The sequence below is a fragment of the Rissa tridactyla genome, chromosome 1 (assembly GCF_028500815.1).
Source record: "Rissa tridactyla isolate bRisTri1 chromosome 1, bRisTri1.patW.cur.20221130, whole genome shotgun sequence".
In the NCBI taxonomy this organism is placed as follows: domain Eukaryota; kingdom Metazoa; phylum Chordata; class Aves; order Charadriiformes; family Laridae; genus Rissa; species Rissa tridactyla.
This window is the reverse complement of record NC_071466.1, coordinates 29,982,291-30,001,845: the sequence shown is the minus strand read 5'-3', so window position 1 is coordinate 30,001,845 and position 19,555 is coordinate 29,982,291. Positions and strand designations below refer to the sequence as shown.

The window sequence follows — 19,555 nt, the reverse complement described above, 5'->3', positions numbered from 1 at the left end:
ATTTCTGGGAAACAGTGAGAGTGTTTGAAGATTGATATACTATCAGAAAAAAATGAGGGAACTAAGTGCCTGGACCCAAGTGTAGTTACTACACTTCAATAGAATGTATTTGTGTTTTGTCTCTTTCCTGTAAACAGTGTTTTCCTCAGTCTGGTGAAAGCTGCAGGTTTAGATGATGTTCTGTCACGGCCTGGAGAATGGACTCTGTTTGTTCCAACTAATGATGCTTTTAAAGGTTTGACTGATGACGACAAAGATATATTGATAAGTAAGTAACATAAGAAAACTAGACATATAAGAAAAGGCAAAATCGATGGGAAAGGCGGCTCGTGCATTTCTTACACAAAAGATGTCTGATAAAACAGTTTACTTTTTGCGTAGGACTTCCCTAAATGAATTCCTTCTTGGGTGAAAGAAAAAATATATTTTTGGAAAAAAGCATCCAACCAGAATTTATATTTAAATTTCAGTCCTTGGTATATTATTCCAAGGTGTAATTACCTTCCAGGTTAAAATCCGCATTTGGTTAATTAGCTTCAACTTTTCATCATTCAGTCTTGCTATAATTGTTTTTTTTAAACTGAAAAATCTCTTCTGTTATATTTCTTTTCTAGTTGTGACCATTGCATTAAAAGATATGTAGTATTCACTTTCCTGTCTGTCCTTTCTCTTCTCTGCCTCCACCCAGAGATCTCTCATATCACCTGTGCTCTACGACTTAAATATTGAATATGTATTGCTAAAGGCCAATATATGTAATTTCTTCCCATCTTACACTTTTAAACTTTGGAATTAAGTACATTTTTCACAAGATTTAAAAGCAGTTTCTTTAATGTCATGTTTTATTCCCATAAGAGAAGAAACGCACAATGAGTACTTCAAATCTCCTGCAGAATTTCCCATTAGAGGGGTAGACTGTGGCCACAGCATTACAAATATTTTCAGTTTATTTAAGAATAATGTGAATCTGGTGTGGGATTCCCACACTCCCACAAGTGTGGGAGGAGTGGTTACCTTGAATCCCACATCCAGAAGGTCAGTCACATTTTCCCTTCCTGAACTTTTCAGATCAAAGACGTGAAGCCAAATCCTATGAATCCTTAGTGACTTTAAAGAGTCCAGTTCCGAGCATTCATAAACAGCAACCCCAGCTCTACACAGCCTTTAACTCACTAAGGAGGCACTGTGAATTTGAATTATCTTTTCAGCCATTTAAAGTTATGTTAGTGGTCTAAATTACCTTCTAGTGTGGTGTGTCTCTAGTGACTAACAGTAAATTAACAGCTAGCCTAAATGACTAACATTAGATAGCTATAAAATGAAATTAAGCTTGTCTCAAGTCTATGAACTGAACTAACTGGGTAAATGCTATTGTTCTGGTTTTATTGGACTATATAGTTATTTTATTAACTAAGATTGAGTTTATCAGGTCTATTATTTTTGCCTTCAGTTCGCAACTCGACATTGTACCCAAGGCCCATGCCATTTTGGATTATTTCTATAGTTAAGAATATAATTACATTTGCCATTCTGCTTTTTAAGGGGCTTTATGTACTATTTTTTCCTATCATTGTGGCTCAGTTTATACTTACTTTCCTTGGAAGATGAGATTTTAATTTACCCTCATTATTTTTTTTGCAGCAGAATGGCCGTTTTTTGTGTCAGATTACTATCTGGAAATCTGTCTTGGCTTTCTTTAAAGGCATAATTTTGTTTTCTTCATAAATTTAAATCTTAAAATATGTAAGGAATATAAAGAAATACTTGTTTAACTGTAAGAAAAACATGAAACAAAGATTATTTTAACCAGTAACCATTGTGGTATAGAACAAAGGTAATCTGATAGTTTGTGAAAATGGCTATGTTTAGTCTATCTATGAATGGTTCAGTCACAAAATCTCAGTGCTAATTTTAGTAGGAAGAAAAAAAGCATTTAATTGCATTTCAGTAGTAAAGTGAATCACAGTAATATCTGTGATCAAAACAAAAAGCAGATAAAGAGCAGATAAAAGCAGTTAAAGAGACACCAGGAAAACATTATAATCAGACAGTATTTCCCTTGCAGTTTCATCAAGACTGAAACTCTTAATAACAATCAATATCAGCATGTAATGCTGATATGAAACTTGTAATAGAATGGTCAACATTCCATGTAATGGCAAGCAGATGTATTTTAAAACTGCTCTGCTTGGTACCCTATCTCATTGGATGGTTGTGGGTATTCCTGCAGCCCGTCATATGACTCTGAACCTCCAGAGACCCCTGTCAGGACACTAACTTGGGCTCCAGAATCCATTTACTTTTTAAAAAGACAGTCTTGAAACTGTTGGCTTTTTTTCCTTTTTTCCCAAATATGAGTGTCAGACTTTGAAACATGTAAATCATCCCTATAATAGGTTCGCCCCCAACCCCGGCCTTTCCCAACTTCTCCAAGCTGCATCTGTTCTCTCTAAGAACAGAAAAAATCAGCACTCCAAATGATTCCTTCTTTTCTGCCTGAAATAAATAGCAGCTTTCTCCTGCCCCAGATGGGAAAAAAAAGTGTGTATATAAAGAGTTGTAGGTTATCTCCAGTCATCTCAGAAGGGTGTCGCCACAAGAGAATAATTATATTAATTGTTAGCTATGGTTCCCTTTAATTGCAAAAGTGTTAGGGCTGGAGTTTAAGGCTGAAGTGTTTGAAGTGCAAAAGTGTTAAGGCTGAAATTTGATATTGCTGACTGCTTAGTGGTCCTGAAATTACGGTGCTTGCAAATGATTTGTGGAGTGTATTTAAGAAAAGGGAAAAAAATTCTAATTAGGGGTGCAAGGAAATACGAAAAAATAATACAGAAAAATAGGAAAATGCTGGCTGCTTTTCTGTTCTTTTGTATGGTTGGTTTTTTTCAATTTATCGTCATTTTAACAGATTGAAGTTGTATATGCTTGTGGTAGTTTCATTCATACTGTGCTTAATTCTGTCTCAAGCCTGTGTGAATCCTTAGAATTTCCAGAAATATCCATTACCATTTAATTTTTAGTCCTACTTTTCTTTTTAAATAGGAGACAAAAATGCTCTCAGGAATATCCTTCTTTACCACTTGACACAAGGAGTTTTTATTGGAAGTGGCTTTGAGCCTGGTGTGACAAACATCCTTAAAACCATCCAAGGAGGGAAACTCTACTTGAAAACTGTTAAGTATTGAAAAAGTCTCCCTGATACAGCCTTGTAACAGGGATTTGTCATTCCATGTCTATCCGCATTACAGAATGGGTTGCATTTTTCTGAACATTATATTAAGATTTGGGGTTGTTTTTAAGTGTCCCCGATAACTTGTGTTCTATTTTCATCCTTTACCAGGTGAATGATACTCTTCTGGTTAATGAACTGAAATCAAGAGAGTCTGACCTTATGGCAACCAATGGTGTCATTCATGTTATTGATAAACTCCTATATCCGGCAGGTGAGTATTAGTGCACGGAATTTATAGATGCTCTTCTGAATCTGTTTACATGTTATGTAGGTGCAATAACGTAAAAAAGTTAACTCCTTTAAAGAGACAGTTCCTATGTGGAATAAGAAACAGAAAGTTTACCTCACTGCTCATTTTGTGCAAGAACCTTCCTTGAAACCATGGCAAGCCTTTAAATTCTGTGAAAGTCAAGTATATAGAAGACAAGATGTTACAGGCATCTTCCACATCCACTAATTTGGAAGAATGTATATGTACAAGTACATATACAGCTTGTGTGAGTGTTTGAGAGTGATTACATCTCCCAGTCACTTTAAATGAAAGTAAAATGAACACAGATGTATGATTCCTCTTACATGCCTATTTCTTTCAACAGATCTGCCTGTTGGAAATGATCAGTTGCTCACAATCCTGAAGAAGTTGATTAAGTACATTCAAATAAAGGTACTCTTTAAATAATGATCCCTTCATCTTTTAGGTAGGATCTGTGAAATCATGTACATTATAATTCGTGATTCTCTGGTGCCTCTGTTTCTTCAGCAGACAACACATGCAATAATTCCCAGTTACCCAAATATAATAATGAAAGATACCCCACACTCAATAGTTAGAATTTGTGGTTTTTAACACCAAATAAGCGTAGAATATTTCCATTTGAATCACTCCAATGTGAACTGGCCCAAATCTCCTCTTTGGTTGAGGTACACTTCACCACTCCATCAAAATAAATCACTTCTAAATCATTGAGGCAACCCGTCTTTGAAAGAAATATTGAGTGTCTAAATTCCTATGTCACTAAACCCACTAGCCTCCATAGCCTGTGGAGAAAAATAGACATTCATATCTATCTCAGCTATCCTCTTGAAGTTACATTTTCCCTCAACAATGAATGAGACAACCTAGGCAAATAGCATAGCCTAACTTTTAGATCAGTTAAGCAGTAAATCCTGCCCATGCTTATTAGGAAACTAGAAGGCAAGTGTTCTTTCTTCTAAATTTTAAAATTACTTTTCTGTATTTATAGTTTGTTCGTGACAGTACCTTCAAAGAGATTCCACTGACGTTTTACAGTAAGTCCATTTTAAATACTTCCAGATGAGTTTGAGATTGCTTTTTAAATGTTGCCAGTTCCAATCTTGAACTGTGGATCTTTTTTTCAATCAAAAAGAAAGCAATTTCTGGGAAAGTAAGATTTGCCAATGAAGCACAGGAATAAAAAGACTCAAAGTAGAGTGTTCTGGCGGTTGTGCTACTGTATGTGTTTTTTTCCCTTTCCAGATGTGTGACAGGAAAGTAACCCTGAAGTAAGCTGTTCAGACTCTTTGGGGTAGGCGAGATACATATGGAAAAAATTGTTTTTCCTTTTTTAGCCAAGGTTCAGTGCTTCGTGCATAGCAGAGTTCTACTGTCTGCCTCTCCAAGACGTAGCGTTGTCCTGTACTGACTCTCCAAGATGTAGCATTGGTCAAACTCTGCACTGAGAAGCTTTCTTTTTTTATAAATGCTTCCAGAGGGAGAGAGTGTACCTGTTCAACCTGTTTCCCATCATGCAAATATGAAGCTTGTGTGGGAGGCAGTTCTTCTGACCATATTCTCTTCAGGGTGTAAATGCAAAAAAGGAACTTTTTTTGCTCTCTTGCAGCCTTTTCAGGGTTTGCATTTAGTTTCTGCATATAAAGGAGAAACTGTTGAAGCAAACTGTTAGAAGACAAAGATCTTGCTAAAGCTTTGGCTTGTGAGAGAATACAGATTTAGGCAGATGATTAAGTTTCTGTAGGATTCTACCCACATTTGTCAGTAGAATGGAGACCATCACGTTAGGCTTTTGAAAATCAAGAATGGACACACTGAAGTTAAAAGAATCTTGGAACAAAAAATGGAGAAATATATCTTGACGACAAGTTGAATATGAGTCAACAGCTAGCTGGTCAAGGCAGGTCATTATCCCACTCTACACTGCACTGATGCAGCCCCACCTCGAGTACTCTGTGCAGTTTTGGGCACCTCAATATAAGAACAACACCAAACTACTAGAGTGTGTCCAGAGAAGTGCGACCAAGATGGTGAAAGGTCTTGAGGGCAAGACTTACAAGGAGCGTCTGAAGTCACTTGGTTTGTTCAGCTTGGAGAAGAGGGGTGACCTCATCACAGTCTACAACTTCCTCAAGGGGAACAGCAGAGGGAGGGGAAAGTGCTGATCTCCTCTCTCTGGTGACCGATGATAGTACACAAGGAAATGGAATGAAGCTGCACCAGGGGAAGTTCACTTTAGACATTAGGAAAAGGTTCTTCACTGAGAGGGTGGCTGGTCACTGGAACAGGCTCCGCAGGGAAGTGGTCACTGCACCAAGCCTGTCAGAGTTCAAGGAGTGCCTAGATGATGCTCTTAGTCATATGGTTTAGTTTTAGGTAGTCCTGTGGGGACAAGGGAGTTGGACTTGATGATCCTTATGGGTCCTTTCCAACCCGAGATATTCTATGATTCTATGTCCCACAGCTAGTGAGAGCAGCTAGAGAGAGAACAATGCCTGTAAGCTGCAGCAAGGGATGTCAATGTCAGAGATCAAGAAAGTTGTACCTGTTGATTTAGTTGAATGCCGGAACAGGAAGGCTGGGACCTGTATCAGTGAAGGCTTCTCTACCAATGAATGGATATGAGTCAAATAACTTTCTATCAGAGATGTTCAATGAATACTTTAGTCTGTCTTAGGTGTAGAGGGACAACTTGATCTCACAAGGGCACCACAGTCGTGCTCTCCATGACATTCTATCAAGTGTAAGAATAGTTCTGAATGTCAGAGGGTTTCCTCTGTTTACCAGGTCAGCTCCCTAATGAAAAGAAAAGGGCAAGATTCAAATTTAAGATGCACCAAGGAATTCTGCAAAGGTTTATGCAGGGAATGGTATTAGCCATTATTATTGTGTACCTTACATTATCATGGGTTTTGTGACCAGTGGGTTTCGTAAGGCACAAACATAAGCAAATAGAATGCCAGTAGACTCGGTCTGAAGGTGACTTGTATACACCACCATTTAGTAACTAGAACTGAGGTCCATACTCTAGATCCGTTTGAGTTACTTTTCCATCCGTTATTATCTGTGATTTTATCCACGTCTTTATGACCAGACCAAATCTAACTGATCATTACCATAAAGAAACTGTGAGAATGGAGTGTGCTTTATATTCCATTTTCTATACTTTCAGAAATTAACATAATTGAAAGCAACGTCCAGCCCATCATCAGAAAGGAAGGTAAACGAGGCCCTTAGTATATATAGTTCTGTATATGTTTATATACATATACAGAATATATATTGTATATATTTCTGTATATGTTAATATACATATACAGAATATATATCATATGTATTTCTTTACCAGGATGCATTTTATACATAACAATTCCAGGATGTTCAACACTTTGCTGGAAAAGCAAAGATACAAATATTGCAATTAGAACTGGCTGAAATATTTTATATAAAAAGATTTCCCACAGTTGCTCTCCCCAAATGATTTCTTCCTTTTTCTACGTGCATTTTTAAAATATTTTTAAATAATCTTTTTTCAAACCATTTCCTTTAAATGCCCCAAATATTACCATATTTTCAATAAAAACATTTTATTTTTTTAAAATTAAAACAGTTATTTAAAAAAATGAAGTAGATTTGTTTCTTCTACTCTGAAGGAAAAAAAGACCAACAGTTCATTTTTATATAGTTTTCAATCAGTTCTAAATACCAATATCTGTCAGATGCCTGGAAAGGATGGTTAGCCAATCTTTCTTTTTTGATTTCTCACAGCAAAAGCATGACTTAAAGATTAATGGTGGGACTGAAGAGAACAAAAAGTGGGGCTGGGACTGTCAGAATCACTTGTCATTCATAACTTAACTAAAACACCCATTTGTTCCACCAGTCTAAGTATACTGCTAATGAGCTCCAGTTTCCCATTGAAATAAAAATGCTCAAAGGGAATCTGGTTGAGCTTTTCTGAGGAGTCAGGCAGTTAAAAATATCTTGCAAGAATTTTATCCAGACTATTTAATCATTGTTTCTGGGAGGACTTTCTCCCAGCAGAAGTGACGTGAGCTTGCTTTTTCAGCAGTTTGTCTGTGCTTCATCCTGTTTAGGATTAGACACCATCTAGCATATATATACTGATCTTTGTTGCTTAGTCTCCGTCATTAAATCAGATCCGCAGAGCAATATAAATGGATGGATGATTCCATATGGTAATTCATCCAAGATATTTTAGAAATCTTCCTATGAGGAAGATGAATCACTCACTCTCTGAAAGCCCCTGTTTTTCTGTGTTAAATCCAGAGGCAGGGCATATAGTTTAGGTGATTTACATGATGTTTAGAAGTTGAAAGTTAACTGAAACAAACCCCTCTTTTAAAGAAAAAAAATAAATTTCTGAGCACTTACATAGTCAAATGTACGACTAAGCATTATTCACCAGAGAAAGAACAAATAACTTTATGAGTTAGTGAGTATTGAAGAGTTACTCCTTTCCATTGCCAATACACTGTTTCTGCTTTGGGACACAATCCGGGGAATGATCTCTAGGCAATACAGCCTTTCTGCTGACAATTTAGAAGTAGACACAATAAAGCCAATTCTGCCCTTCCTGAACTTGCTAGTAGTAACAGTATTGAGCAGCAGCTCCCGTCAAAACCACAAAAGCCCACAATTGTCTGTAGAAAAACTCTGGCAAAGTTGCATGTTAATTTTTGCAACATATATCAGGAAGTTCTAGCAGAGCGTGATGGAAAGGAGATTTCAGGAAAAAAAGAAAAACCACCCCCAAGTGTAGAGGGTGATGTCTGCCCTTTCCTGTCTCAATGTTTTCTACTTCAGTTGTGCTTCCATTGTCCATACATCGGCAAGTTAAAGGGATCTAAAAAGTTAAATCTGATTGAAACCCAATTCGTAATTGATCAAATGTTCAAAGGATTGATCCTTGACTAGGCAGTCTAGCAAACTATGGCTTTACCTTTTGTTTTCTGTACATCTGCTATATCAATCACATAAGAAAGTCCAGTAATCTAGAAATTTAAAAAAAAATGAAGATTTATAAACATTCATAAATATACCTTTGACATGCTTTCATTATTATTCATCACTTATGTCAATATATATTGATATTTAATGGACTCTCAATGTGCAAAAATGCCTCTAACTTTAAAGCAGAAGCAAGTGAATGAATCTTGTAAGATTGCTTATTTAAAATATTTATGTTTTTCAGCCAGACTTGTTAGAAAATAGAAGAAAGAGTGGGGTGTTCAGCTATTTAAAACTCAGAGTAGATGAATGGAGCTCTATAATAACTGAGCATTGTTATCATCCTGTCATATCATCTCATCTGCAGCAAATAAATGAATTATTTAGCTCTAAAATCTGACTTATAAAATTATCTTCTGCTGCAAAAGCAAACAAAAATGTGTGCTTGGATTTTTATTATTGAAAGACACTAGTTAGCCTGAATTGTACTGTTTTTAACAAATAACACCAGGCACCCATATTAAAAAGCTATTGTCAAATTCTGATCAGTAATTAAAAAACCCCCAAAACTATAAAGTATAGACTTCTACATAAACTCATATAAAGATATTTAAGGTATGTTTAAGGAAAGCAAGAGAGATGGACTTTAAGTTTCTAACTCTGAATAGGGAATAAGGGAAGTGTGTGTTACAGCAACTTTTTAAGTAGGTGATGTTGCTGTAATGCTTGTTACAGAAGACCCATGTTATTCTTGTTAACCGACTGCATCAATGGTATGTTCCGAATTTATTTAGTATCTGCTGCTCCAGCCTGTCAGACAGAAATATATTTGGATCAGCATGGTTTATAGGGATTGCACAAGGTTAAGAGGTTTGTTTTGGCCACTGAAATCAAATGACATCTCCCATGCAACTCAGAGAATGATAACCATTAATGCTGACAAATATCCATACAGCCATTCCAGTTATCTCTGAAGTTTATTTAATTTTTTTTCTTTAAGCTGTGTGACCAGTGGACAATTCTTGATAGCTTAAAAAAAAAAAAAAGCCAAATAAAAACCCCCCAAAAGACCTAATTTCCTCTGGCCTATCTATACAGTTAGTAGGAAATAATTTGACAAACATTTCCCTCTCTAGTTCTTTCCTAAGCTTTCACACAATAATTTGCACGCTCATCACTAGCACAGCAATAGCTATAAGACTACAGCAACGCCGCATAGTAGGCTTCTTACCAATATATAGAGAGGAAGACGGCCTTTCAGCTGCTGAGGATCTGGTTTTTGCCTGAGACTTGTCAACAAATTTTAAAAATATCAGACACACAAAAATAAAATAAAATAATTAAATAGTAAGTGTGCAATAGGATCTAAATTTAAGATAGCATGGGACGAAGTGCAAGATTGAACAGCATTGCTGCAAATGGCTTCTCAGATTTAAGAAATCCATTACAGTCATCTGGTTTATTTAGGGGAGGGGGATAATGCTAGCTTTGTCTCAGCCCCATGGAATACCATAAATATTTTTATGACTATTTGTAACGTGTTGTTTTTTTCCTATGTCACAGACCCATCTATCACACAGCTCACTAAATTAATTGAAGGGGAACCTGAGTTCAAAATAGTCAGGGAAGGGGAGACAATAACTAAAGTGATTCATGGAGGTTGGTATGCTTTCAGCAACTCATTTGTATTAGCTAAAATTTGAAATATTCACTATTCCAAGTCAGTTTCTACTTTATGTAGGTGATTCAGGTGATATGTTAGACAAGTGTTCTGTTTTTAACAAGACCTTCTGGAAGTGTTGTAATTTTATTGCATAATTTCATTCTCACTTCTCAATTAAAAAAAAATGTGGTTTTTTTTGCCTAGCTCTGTCCCATAGCTACAGTCAAGACAGTGTTAGAAATGTTGTGCATGCTGACATAAGATCTCTCTCTCTTAAGAATTATTTGCTGGTTGTTGTCCTGTAATCAAAAATGCAGAATGTGAATCTGTGATAGGCAATTTTATCAGAGAGGTAAATTTTGCCTTCTGCTTTGCTAGGGGAATTGAGAAGTTCACATCTAGGGTGCTTTTAAAGGAAAAGCAGCATGTGGCCATCCTAAATTTGGAGGAAACTCCTCTGGACATTTTCGTTTTTTGTAAAATATGCTATGGTATTTCCTTGTGTACTTCAGTAAGTTTCCACATCTCAAAAACAGCACTTGTAACACTGTTCATCACTTGATTAATGTCTTCAACTTAAAAATCCTTGTAGAACCAATTATTAAAACATACACCAAAATCATTGATGGACGACCTGTGGAAGTGACAGAGAAAAAAGTAACAGAAGAAAGAATTATTCAAGGTAAATTATGATGAGCCATTCATACTTCATGAAGTTTACCATTACATACAAAGTAACAAATCCTGAGTTCTGTCCTAATGCCTAACCTGCATTTCCTGGACAGAAATACCCAAATTACATTTCCTGGAGAGAAGAATTTTCAGAAATGCTGGCTGTGTGTCCTACACACACATATACAGAAATGGCAATTAGATTTTAACAGCATGCAAAACAATGAAAAATTAACTTTGGTTTTTTATGTGTTTGCAAAGTGTCTGCTCCTGCAAGCTTCTTGCTACCATTTCAGGATGGGACTGCTTTTATTGCACTTTTTAAGTCTGGCTTGCTTTAGAAAGAAGACATTTTCTTGTGTGTGTGAACTTTTGGGTTGTGTATTTCCAGGTAAGTTTCATTTGACCAAAGGTAGACCTTCAATGTGGAAATACCTACTTTTGCCTGTCATCCCAGGCTCCCTGGACAATCATTTCAGAAAAACAACTTCTCTGTTTTTCCGTAAGGAGAGGCCTTGATTGATCTGACATGTGCAAGTTAGACCTGTATATTCAGCTAATATAAGATGAAAATAATGGGCGCCTATGTCCCTTGATCTTCTCCTGCAGTAACTTTCAAACTCCTTGGCCAATTTCAATATTTGACCTTACTACAAGGATATTTCTTTAAGAATCCTAGAATCTTCAAAGAAATTGAGAAGTGGAGCGAGACGTTTAAGCAGTCACAAATTTTCTGTTAACGCATTTTGATCCCCTTGGTTAAATATTAGTTCGAACACTGCCAATAAAATTCTGTCTGCCAGAGCAGTTTTAAGGGAAAGACAGTGTTATAGGAACATACTGACTTAGCAGAAAGTCTTAATATTCAGTTTATTTAGAAAATCTTAAAATTAAATTTAAGAAGTCCTTCAAGCAAGAGAGAAATAAATAACCAGACTTAAGATGTTCTCATACACCTATTTACTACAATGAAAATAACTGAAGAAAAACCACTGGTCGTTTCTGAATAAACCCGCGACTGTTTTTCGACACAGAATTTTGGGGGAGAAAATAAAATACCATTTTCTCATTTCTCATATTCAGGTTTCACTAATATCCCACATAAAATGGTCAATATAATGTAAAATGCTAGTGCTTCATACCTGATTTTTCTTCCTCTTCCCTCTGTAGCAGAAACTGATAAAAAATCTCAAATGTTAAGCTCTCAAATGATTCATAGCAGTAATAAAAGCAACAATTTCTATTTACAATGGTGGACCAGACTCCTTTTGCACTTAGGAAATACCTGATCTGTGATGTAATACAACAAAGTGTTTAAAACTGTGCCTTACTTAAAGAATACGAGGAGATATTTACTATAAGTATATTAAATTTGTCTGAGTACTTTCCCGAATAGCTCTAAATACTATTTGTAATCCTCTTTCAATTTAATTTGGGAAACAGTAAAGAAAAATGATCATAAAAGCAGATTAAAGAGTGTTAATCCTAAGTGTTAAATAGGAAACAATAACTTAAAAGGCAATCCCTTATATTTGATTAAAGTCCGTCTTACACATCTTTTTTCAGGTCCTGAAATAAAATATACCAGAATTACTGCTGGTGGTTCAGACAATGAAGAAAAGTTAAAGAAATTGCTTGAAGAAGGTTAGTATCCTTGTTTTCTTTCCTTCCTTTAAAAAATATATATATTACTTAAGTAATTACTGAATGGATACTCCATGTTTTCAGCAAAGTTGCTCATACTGCAAAAACATACCCAGAGTTTAAACCTCATAACCTGAAAAATGTCCAAATCCAACATTCTGGTTTGAGTCTCTGATCTTCACATTTCAGTCAGCTCTGGATTTGAGGCTGCCTGGGTCTAATACATAGTATGCTATGTTTGTTGTAAAATATGGTGTTTTCAGTGTTTACATGGAGTTTATTATTATAACAGATGAATTTTGTAATTCAGCAAAATGCTATGACAGGATTAATTCAGTAATATGCTGTTACACGATTGTCAAAAGTTTTATGTAAATCAATTATTTGCCATAACCTGTGTCCTATCAGAGGTTACCAAGGTGACCAAATTTATTGAAGGTGATGGTCATTTACTTGAGGATGAAGAAATCAAAAGACTTCTGCAGGGAGGTAATTCAGTGTATTATAACTAACCTTTTTGCAACAGGTTATGATAACTGAAACCCCTCTCGGATATGTTGATCTCAACATTTTAAAGACTGACCTAGTGGAAGTGGAACTTTAATGGGAGAAAAAAATAGAATGCCATATATGAAGTTCCAGATGTCTGTGAAATGGAAATAAGTACCAAAGTTTGATTAATCAATTTATTTATGATATTGATCATGAAAAAAAAAAATTGTTTGGGTTTTTTTCAGTCTTTAAAAAGTTATCTAATTAAAACTCAGGGGAGCAATGAAGATTTATTCCACTAGCTGTGAACTCTTTTTTCAGCAAATTTAAATCTGTGAAAACCACTTGTGAAGTGGAAAGTATTGTAATAGGCCAAATTCATCTTACTTAGCAGTTCTTCAGAAATGAATATTCATTGCCCTCAAGTTAATAATTAAAGGCATGTTTAGCATCCTTCTTTCAATACTTACAGGTGATGGATATCAAGGCATTAACTTTAATTCTCTTCCAATATAGCATTCCAAGGAATGGTTTTCTTTCCTTCTTGCTCTCTTAATTCTAACAGTTTTGGCAGTATATAACCAGTAGCTGTAGAAAAATGGTAAAAGAACTTGTGCTTATGAAATTAATCTTTATCTATGAATTTGGAATGTTCTCTGCTTAATGTAGATTAGAAAAAACTACCTATAATAGCAATGGGGAATAAAAAAAAAGAGAATTCAAGTGTTGTGCTTTTACAAAATGTTAGTGTAAATCTGAGTCGGAAGCTCAAAAATAAGTATGGATACGTATGGCATAAATTAACTGAATCCACTTCATTTTAAGTTCATTTTTTAGTAGGTTACAAACTTGAATACCAGTAAAAAGTAGCTTACAGCCAGCTATGTGTTCATTGAACTAAATCTTGTAGTACTTCACAAGCACTATTCTGTCAGCGTGAGTTGAGTTAAACTTGAGTTAAGTAAAAAATTTAGTGATGGCTGAACAGCTTTCCACCAAACAAAACCATGCTAGTTGATAATACAGCTAGTCTTAGAGAAAAGCTAAGATATGGCTATGAATACTGTTGACTGTATTTCTTCTGTTTTAAACACATAAATCTTAGTTTTACAAATCTAAGCCAGGATTTGACTGTAGTCATTGGAGAGAAAAAAGAACTTCCAGAGGGTTTTTCATCTTATCCCATCTTAAGCGTCCCAGCTATGTGAAAAGAGTTGCTCTCTGGAGATGGCTATTTCAGTACTGCATATTTAAAAGGAAAGTTGAAAGAAATTATAGCAAGAAAATCCCTCCATATACTGGACTATGTTTTGTTGGTGTCAACCAGGCAATAAAGAGCATAATTAAACTTTATCTGTCAAACTGTTCAAAATTCTGGTGACAGGTCTGATGCCAGAATCTAATAATTATAATTGTAATTGTAATTTTAATCGTCTTCAGTTACTGAGGTATACAACTAAATAGACATAATCTGTAGAGATACATCTTACAGTGATCCTATAGGTCTATGGAAAAGAGATAAATAGTTTATCTGTAGTAATTTTGGAAAAGACAATGTTGTCTCTTGAATTCTTGCTATTTTTCCTTGCTATTATATGTTAGTTTGCATAAGCATCCTGCTTTATAGAATGGACCCAATAAGCAGATTTGTCTCTTGTTTTAATTTGATTTTTCTCTATCTTTTATCCAGTCAGCTACCCTTGGCTGCCATGGTAATACCTTACCATATGTTTAGCCAATAAAAACAGATACACATGCTCCTGTTGGTGATAATGGTGATAATGCTTTATGTTCCTCTTATCTACATCAAATTCCTTCTGTTTTACTGAAAATTTCCTAAGCATTTATATCCAGCTCCAGTCACAAACAAATGTATTACCACTGTCTAAAGTAAAGGAATGATTTTGCATTGGCTTTAAGTCTACTTATACAATATCCAGCATTCCTTATTGGAAATAGCAATCTTTGCTGAAACGCAACTTCAAGCCAAGATTGCAATGAATGACTCTCAGCCCTAGAGCAGGAATCACCTGTGGCAGAGCCAAGGAAATCAGCAGGACCTTATGGCATGAATAAGGTGGTGGCCTGCATAGATCTGCACCCCCAAAATGACATTTTTTTTTCCACTAAAAGTTCCTTGCATATGGGAAAATGCCGTGCCAGATTTAACTCATTTGTTTTTGATGCTTATCGTAGCTGGAACTGAGTACACCAAGGTTACTAAAGTAATTGAGGGAGAGCCACAGATTATCGAGAGAGAAATCAAGACAGTCCAGCTGGAAGGTTAGTTTGCCTAAAAATCCAGAATCACTAAGACCTGCTTTGTCTGAAGTGATCATTCCGGGTGGGGTTTTGTAGTATTTATTCACAAAAATTACTTAGGTCTGAAGCCAGTATTTTAGCAAGAAGAGTTTCATAATTGTTTTGGAAAAGAATTCTTTCACTGACATTGCAGAGAAAAATGTTGAGGCTTATCTTGTGGCTAAATGTAACTAAAAGATTTGGCAAGCATAGTAGACAAGAGGAAATGTCTAACCACAAAACTTAGGTAAAATATTTGAAGGAACACGCACCATAAGAATTGCCTTTTCTCTAAGCAGCACATCCAGAAGAAGACCACGTGAGTCGTTTTTAACTTGAGTTATTTCTTGTCAGTGTTAATGTGATCTGTTGATGTGAGGGGTTCTCAACTTGGTGAAGTGGGGTAGGGTGGAGGGAATATAACCTCTGGGGTTGAGTAAATATCTCACAGGGTCTTGGAATTTCTCTGTCCTTATCCTGTTGTTAAATGAGGGAAGCTCTTGGGTTTGAAAAAGCTGAACAGTGTTGAGGTTCAAAATGAGTCTTTCAAAGGAGCCAAATACAATTCTGCCTGGATTTATATTAGGAATTTGTTCTTCAAGTTTAATGATCATTTTTTAGTGATCTTCATTCAAAGTTAAGAAGTAGATTGTTTAGAATTTCTTTGTTTGTTTGTGTGTCCTTTTCCAATTCTAATTATGCAGATTAAGTTATTCTGTCAGCCTTTGAACTAAATGAATTAATTTAGTAGGAAGAAATGTTATGGCTTGTGGAGAATGAATTTAAATAAATGCGTTTCTACTTTTTAAATTTTGAAGTCTATGGTAAATATTGAAGACATACCATAGTGTTTGCGTCACTTCAATGTTGAGTTGTATAAGGCATGCAGGGAAGATAAGTGTTGCCTGAAAATGACAGACAATTGTGATCTTCGACCATGACGTTTACCTGAAAGCATAATTGTGTGGACAGCATATGAGTATGGAAAGAATAGTTCAGATGGACCATGTCCTGTCCTTGTCAGGGCAGTGCAGAGCTTGAAATTTTCTCTCACCTTGGTGCAGATACCCATTGTTTAGTCTTAGCTGTAATGAGGTGAAGCCTGTGTCTCAGGGCTATGCATTTGTGTACACTGTACCTCAGGATTAAAAGACAACTGATTGCAGCTGGTTAAGCGAAGATGCACGTACTTCATGGTTGTAAAGAAGGAAAAATACCACAGTAAAATTTCTGTGACAGTAACAGAAGAATTATCCCTAATTCTTACGAAATGTTTTTCCTTCCAATGAGGAGACATCCAGTTTAAAAAATGCCTCAAGGTCTGATGAGAAAGAAGAAAAAGTGTCCATAGTTTCACTGAGTCAGTATTTTGGAAAACAGATGTATCTGTTAATGAGGGTGGTACCTAGTCAATAGCCCTTGCTCTATTCCACCCTTTAAAGTAGAAGCCTCTGAGAAAATTAACTGAACTCTAAACGCGGAATCGTATGGCAGACTCACAGTTACACATCAGGACCCAAACACAGCTGGAAATGTGGCCACCATCATGAGTTTCAAGCATATCATTTATAAATACTTCCTGAAGTAATGTCTACACAGCAGACCTGAACATCCTCTGCCAAAAGCTGAGACTGAGCCCCGGGCTGTACACTAACCTGAGCTTGTACGTCGCTGACAGTGTCAGGCGATGTTTGCTGGATGAAGAACATGGGTAAAACGTCCTGGCACCTGCCTGCATCATGTAACCATCTGTAGGAAATCAGTGTGAATAATGGATTCATTCATACTCTTAAAATGTAAATATGCTTTTGAAATGTTGTTAAGATTTGGTGGACGACTGCACATGACAGAGGTGTGTGAATTGTGTTATAAGCATTCATGTTTCAGGTGATCAAGTCAACATGCTAATGGGAAAAAATTCTTGATTTACTGAAAACCTTGCAAGTCAGCAATGGGTTTCCAACATTTCTATTGAGGTTTAGTTTAAAGGCTCTTACAAATGACTTCTGACTGCCATATTTCTGTTTTCTAGAAGCACCTGTACGGAAAGTACAACCAAACAGGAGGACACAAGGTAAAAACAAAACATATATTTAAACATTTTAACATGCATCAAATACTATTCTCAGTTATGTTAAAATTCAGGAGGGAAAAAATATCCTTAAGAAAACAGAGCTCAAACGGAAAGAGCTGAATTTATGCTTTTAAAAAACAAAATTTTAACAAAGCTTGGTATTGTTAACCACTGGGTTTCTAGATTTTTTTTCTTATATGTATTTCTATCTGAAAACAACTTAGATATGTGCTTTGGTCAAACAGTGTTTCAGATTAGAGTAAAGCTGTCAAAGTGAGATCTGACTTTGGAGTCTTAACACTGTGAAAATGGCACTGTGGGATTCCCCACTGTGGGATTTGTAACTCACTGATTCTACATTATTTTGATCAATTAAGAAGCTGAGAGATCAGTATAATTTCCTAGCTGCCAGCACAAAAGTGAAGGGTACAGAATCAGGTTTCATCTCTCCTCTTCACATGTCTGTTTCACAAGTAAATACAGTATATAGTGTAACTATATTATACATAAGTAATAATTATGGTTCTTTTTCCATTTTTCGCAGGGGGAGCAGCAAGAAGGAGGACAAGACTAGCTTATCCCTAAAAGATTTCCAAGATAGAATCCACAGAATTACAAGTTAATGGCATGGTCTTTGAGAGGAAGAGAAACTGTTTTTTAAAAAATGAGAACATTAGAAAACGACGTTGTTTTGATAACATAATGTAAACTGAACCATGAATCCAGAAAACAATGTGAAGCTGCAGATACTCACTGCTAGCACAGTGCTCACTAGGAGGAGTAGTCCATTGGGGGTGCTTTAACTGCTCTTGGTAGTAAGCACTATGCAGGGTGGGATCCAGGAACTGCTGGAAGGCCATCAACTTCTGTAGAACCAGGATTCCTTCTTACGCTGGCTAGTAGTAAGTGTTTGCAGGATTGGATTCAAAAAGAGCAGGGAACAATACAGAGTGTATTTTTTTATTATTATTATTTCCACTAAATAAGAAATATAAATGAAATTAGATCATTTCTAGATAAAAATCACTTCAGGTGACTTTTAGAGTAATCTAAGGAAATATGAAATGTTAACATAGCACTTTTGGTTCAGTGGTATTGTATGCTTTTTTTTAAGTCAAAATTCATTGTGTGTTTAATGTCATAATGACACCAGTAATGTTACCTTTTTTAAACAAACAAATATGCCTTATATTAAATGTATCCTTTTTCTTTTTTTTGTTCTGCATTACATATCCAAACACCTAGTAAAATGGCTAATGGAAGCTCTTAAAAAGAAAAAAAAATCTAACATTGTGAGCTTCTTGAAATGTATTTGAGGTCATGTTGACTTCATAATTTATAAGAAAAATCATTCCTATTAAAGGAATCCTGTACCAATACATATACTGAGATTTTCCCACTTTTCCCGAAATGTGTCTTTTGATTATTAAGGTGGATTATAGAAGGGATAAATAAAAATGCATGCAAACAGTTAACTCAGCATGGAAAAAGGTTTTACAAAAATGAGGCTAGGTCTGAAAGCTTTTATATCAAAACATGCTTTGCTAATGTCTGGTACTAATGTGGAGTTGTCTGTAAATTATGTCCATTTTGTAACTCTAGTTTTATACTCATAAAAGTTGTTTGCCTTTATTAACAACAGTTGGAAAACAATTACTCATGGAGTAAGAAAAAACCTGTTCAAAGTGCCTTAATTCTGCAGACTAAAGTTTCAGAGGAGTTACCTAATGTGCTTTTATATGTCTGTTTTGAAACAAATACTAAATAAAGAATTTGGCTGAACTGTGCTTACTTTCATTTGGGAACATTTTTTAATAAGTAAAGGAAATTCTACATATTCTTAAACTTTTAGTGTAGTTTTTAGTTAAAAAATATGCTTTCAGGGAAGCAAATTTTTGCTTCCCGTTCTCACTTAGCATGTGCTAATGCACTTAAACTGCATCAGTCTCCTTAAACACAATTAAAAACCTTCCCTAATTCCATAATCACACACCGTGAGCACCACTCCCTGGATGATAAAGCAATCTGAGCAATGGATTGATATCTTGTGTAGCCTTACCGGTCTGTCAGACTCTCTCAATAAGGTGACCTCGGTATCTACTATGATAGTGCTTTGGTGGAAGGACAGCTTTTAACCCCCAGTAAGAGCTAGACAGCTTTTAGGTGAGAATGAGAGCTCTTAGGACTGCCTAGAGGGTGAACTGAAGCTCTAACTTTTCCACGGGGCCTTTGACTGTCATTAAATCATGAACT

At 35.7% G+C, this 19,555-nt stretch overlaps 1 protein-coding gene across 11 annotated transcripts in view; it reads left to right on the top strand.

The window, feature by feature from the left end:
• The window catches only part of POSTN (periostin), a 39,270-nt gene extending 20,181 nt beyond the window's left edge, over positions 1 to 19,089 (top strand). The window contains exons 12-24 of one of the 11 annotated variants that reach the window (XM_054183769.1): positions 138 to 268; positions 3,043 to 3,173; positions 3,341 to 3,443; positions 3,829 to 3,896; positions 4,477 to 4,522; positions 6,658 to 6,705; positions 10,020 to 10,115; positions 10,712 to 10,801; positions 12,358 to 12,435; positions 12,844 to 12,924; positions 15,124 to 15,210; positions 17,261 to 17,302; positions 17,847 to 19,089. In XM_054183769.1, coding sequence (XP_054039744.1) covers positions 138 to 268; positions 3,043 to 3,173; positions 3,341 to 3,443; positions 3,829 to 3,896; positions 4,477 to 4,522; positions 6,658 to 6,705; positions 10,020 to 10,115; positions 10,712 to 10,801; positions 12,358 to 12,435; positions 12,844 to 12,924; positions 15,124 to 15,210; positions 17,261 to 17,302; positions 17,847 to 17,887 — 1,042 coding nt within the window. In that variant the 3' untranslated portion in view covers positions 17,888 to 19,089. The remainder of the gene's footprint in view (positions 1 to 137; positions 269 to 3,042; positions 3,174 to 3,340; positions 3,444 to 3,828; positions 3,897 to 4,476; positions 4,523 to 6,657; positions 6,706 to 10,019; positions 10,116 to 10,711; positions 10,802 to 12,357; positions 12,436 to 12,843; positions 12,925 to 15,123; positions 15,211 to 17,260; positions 17,303 to 17,846) is intronic. The other 10 variants (XM_054183797.1, XM_054183788.1, XM_054183779.1 and 7 more) reach the window with 10 other exon arrangements.
• Positions 19,090 to 19,555: the final 466 nt, after the last annotated feature.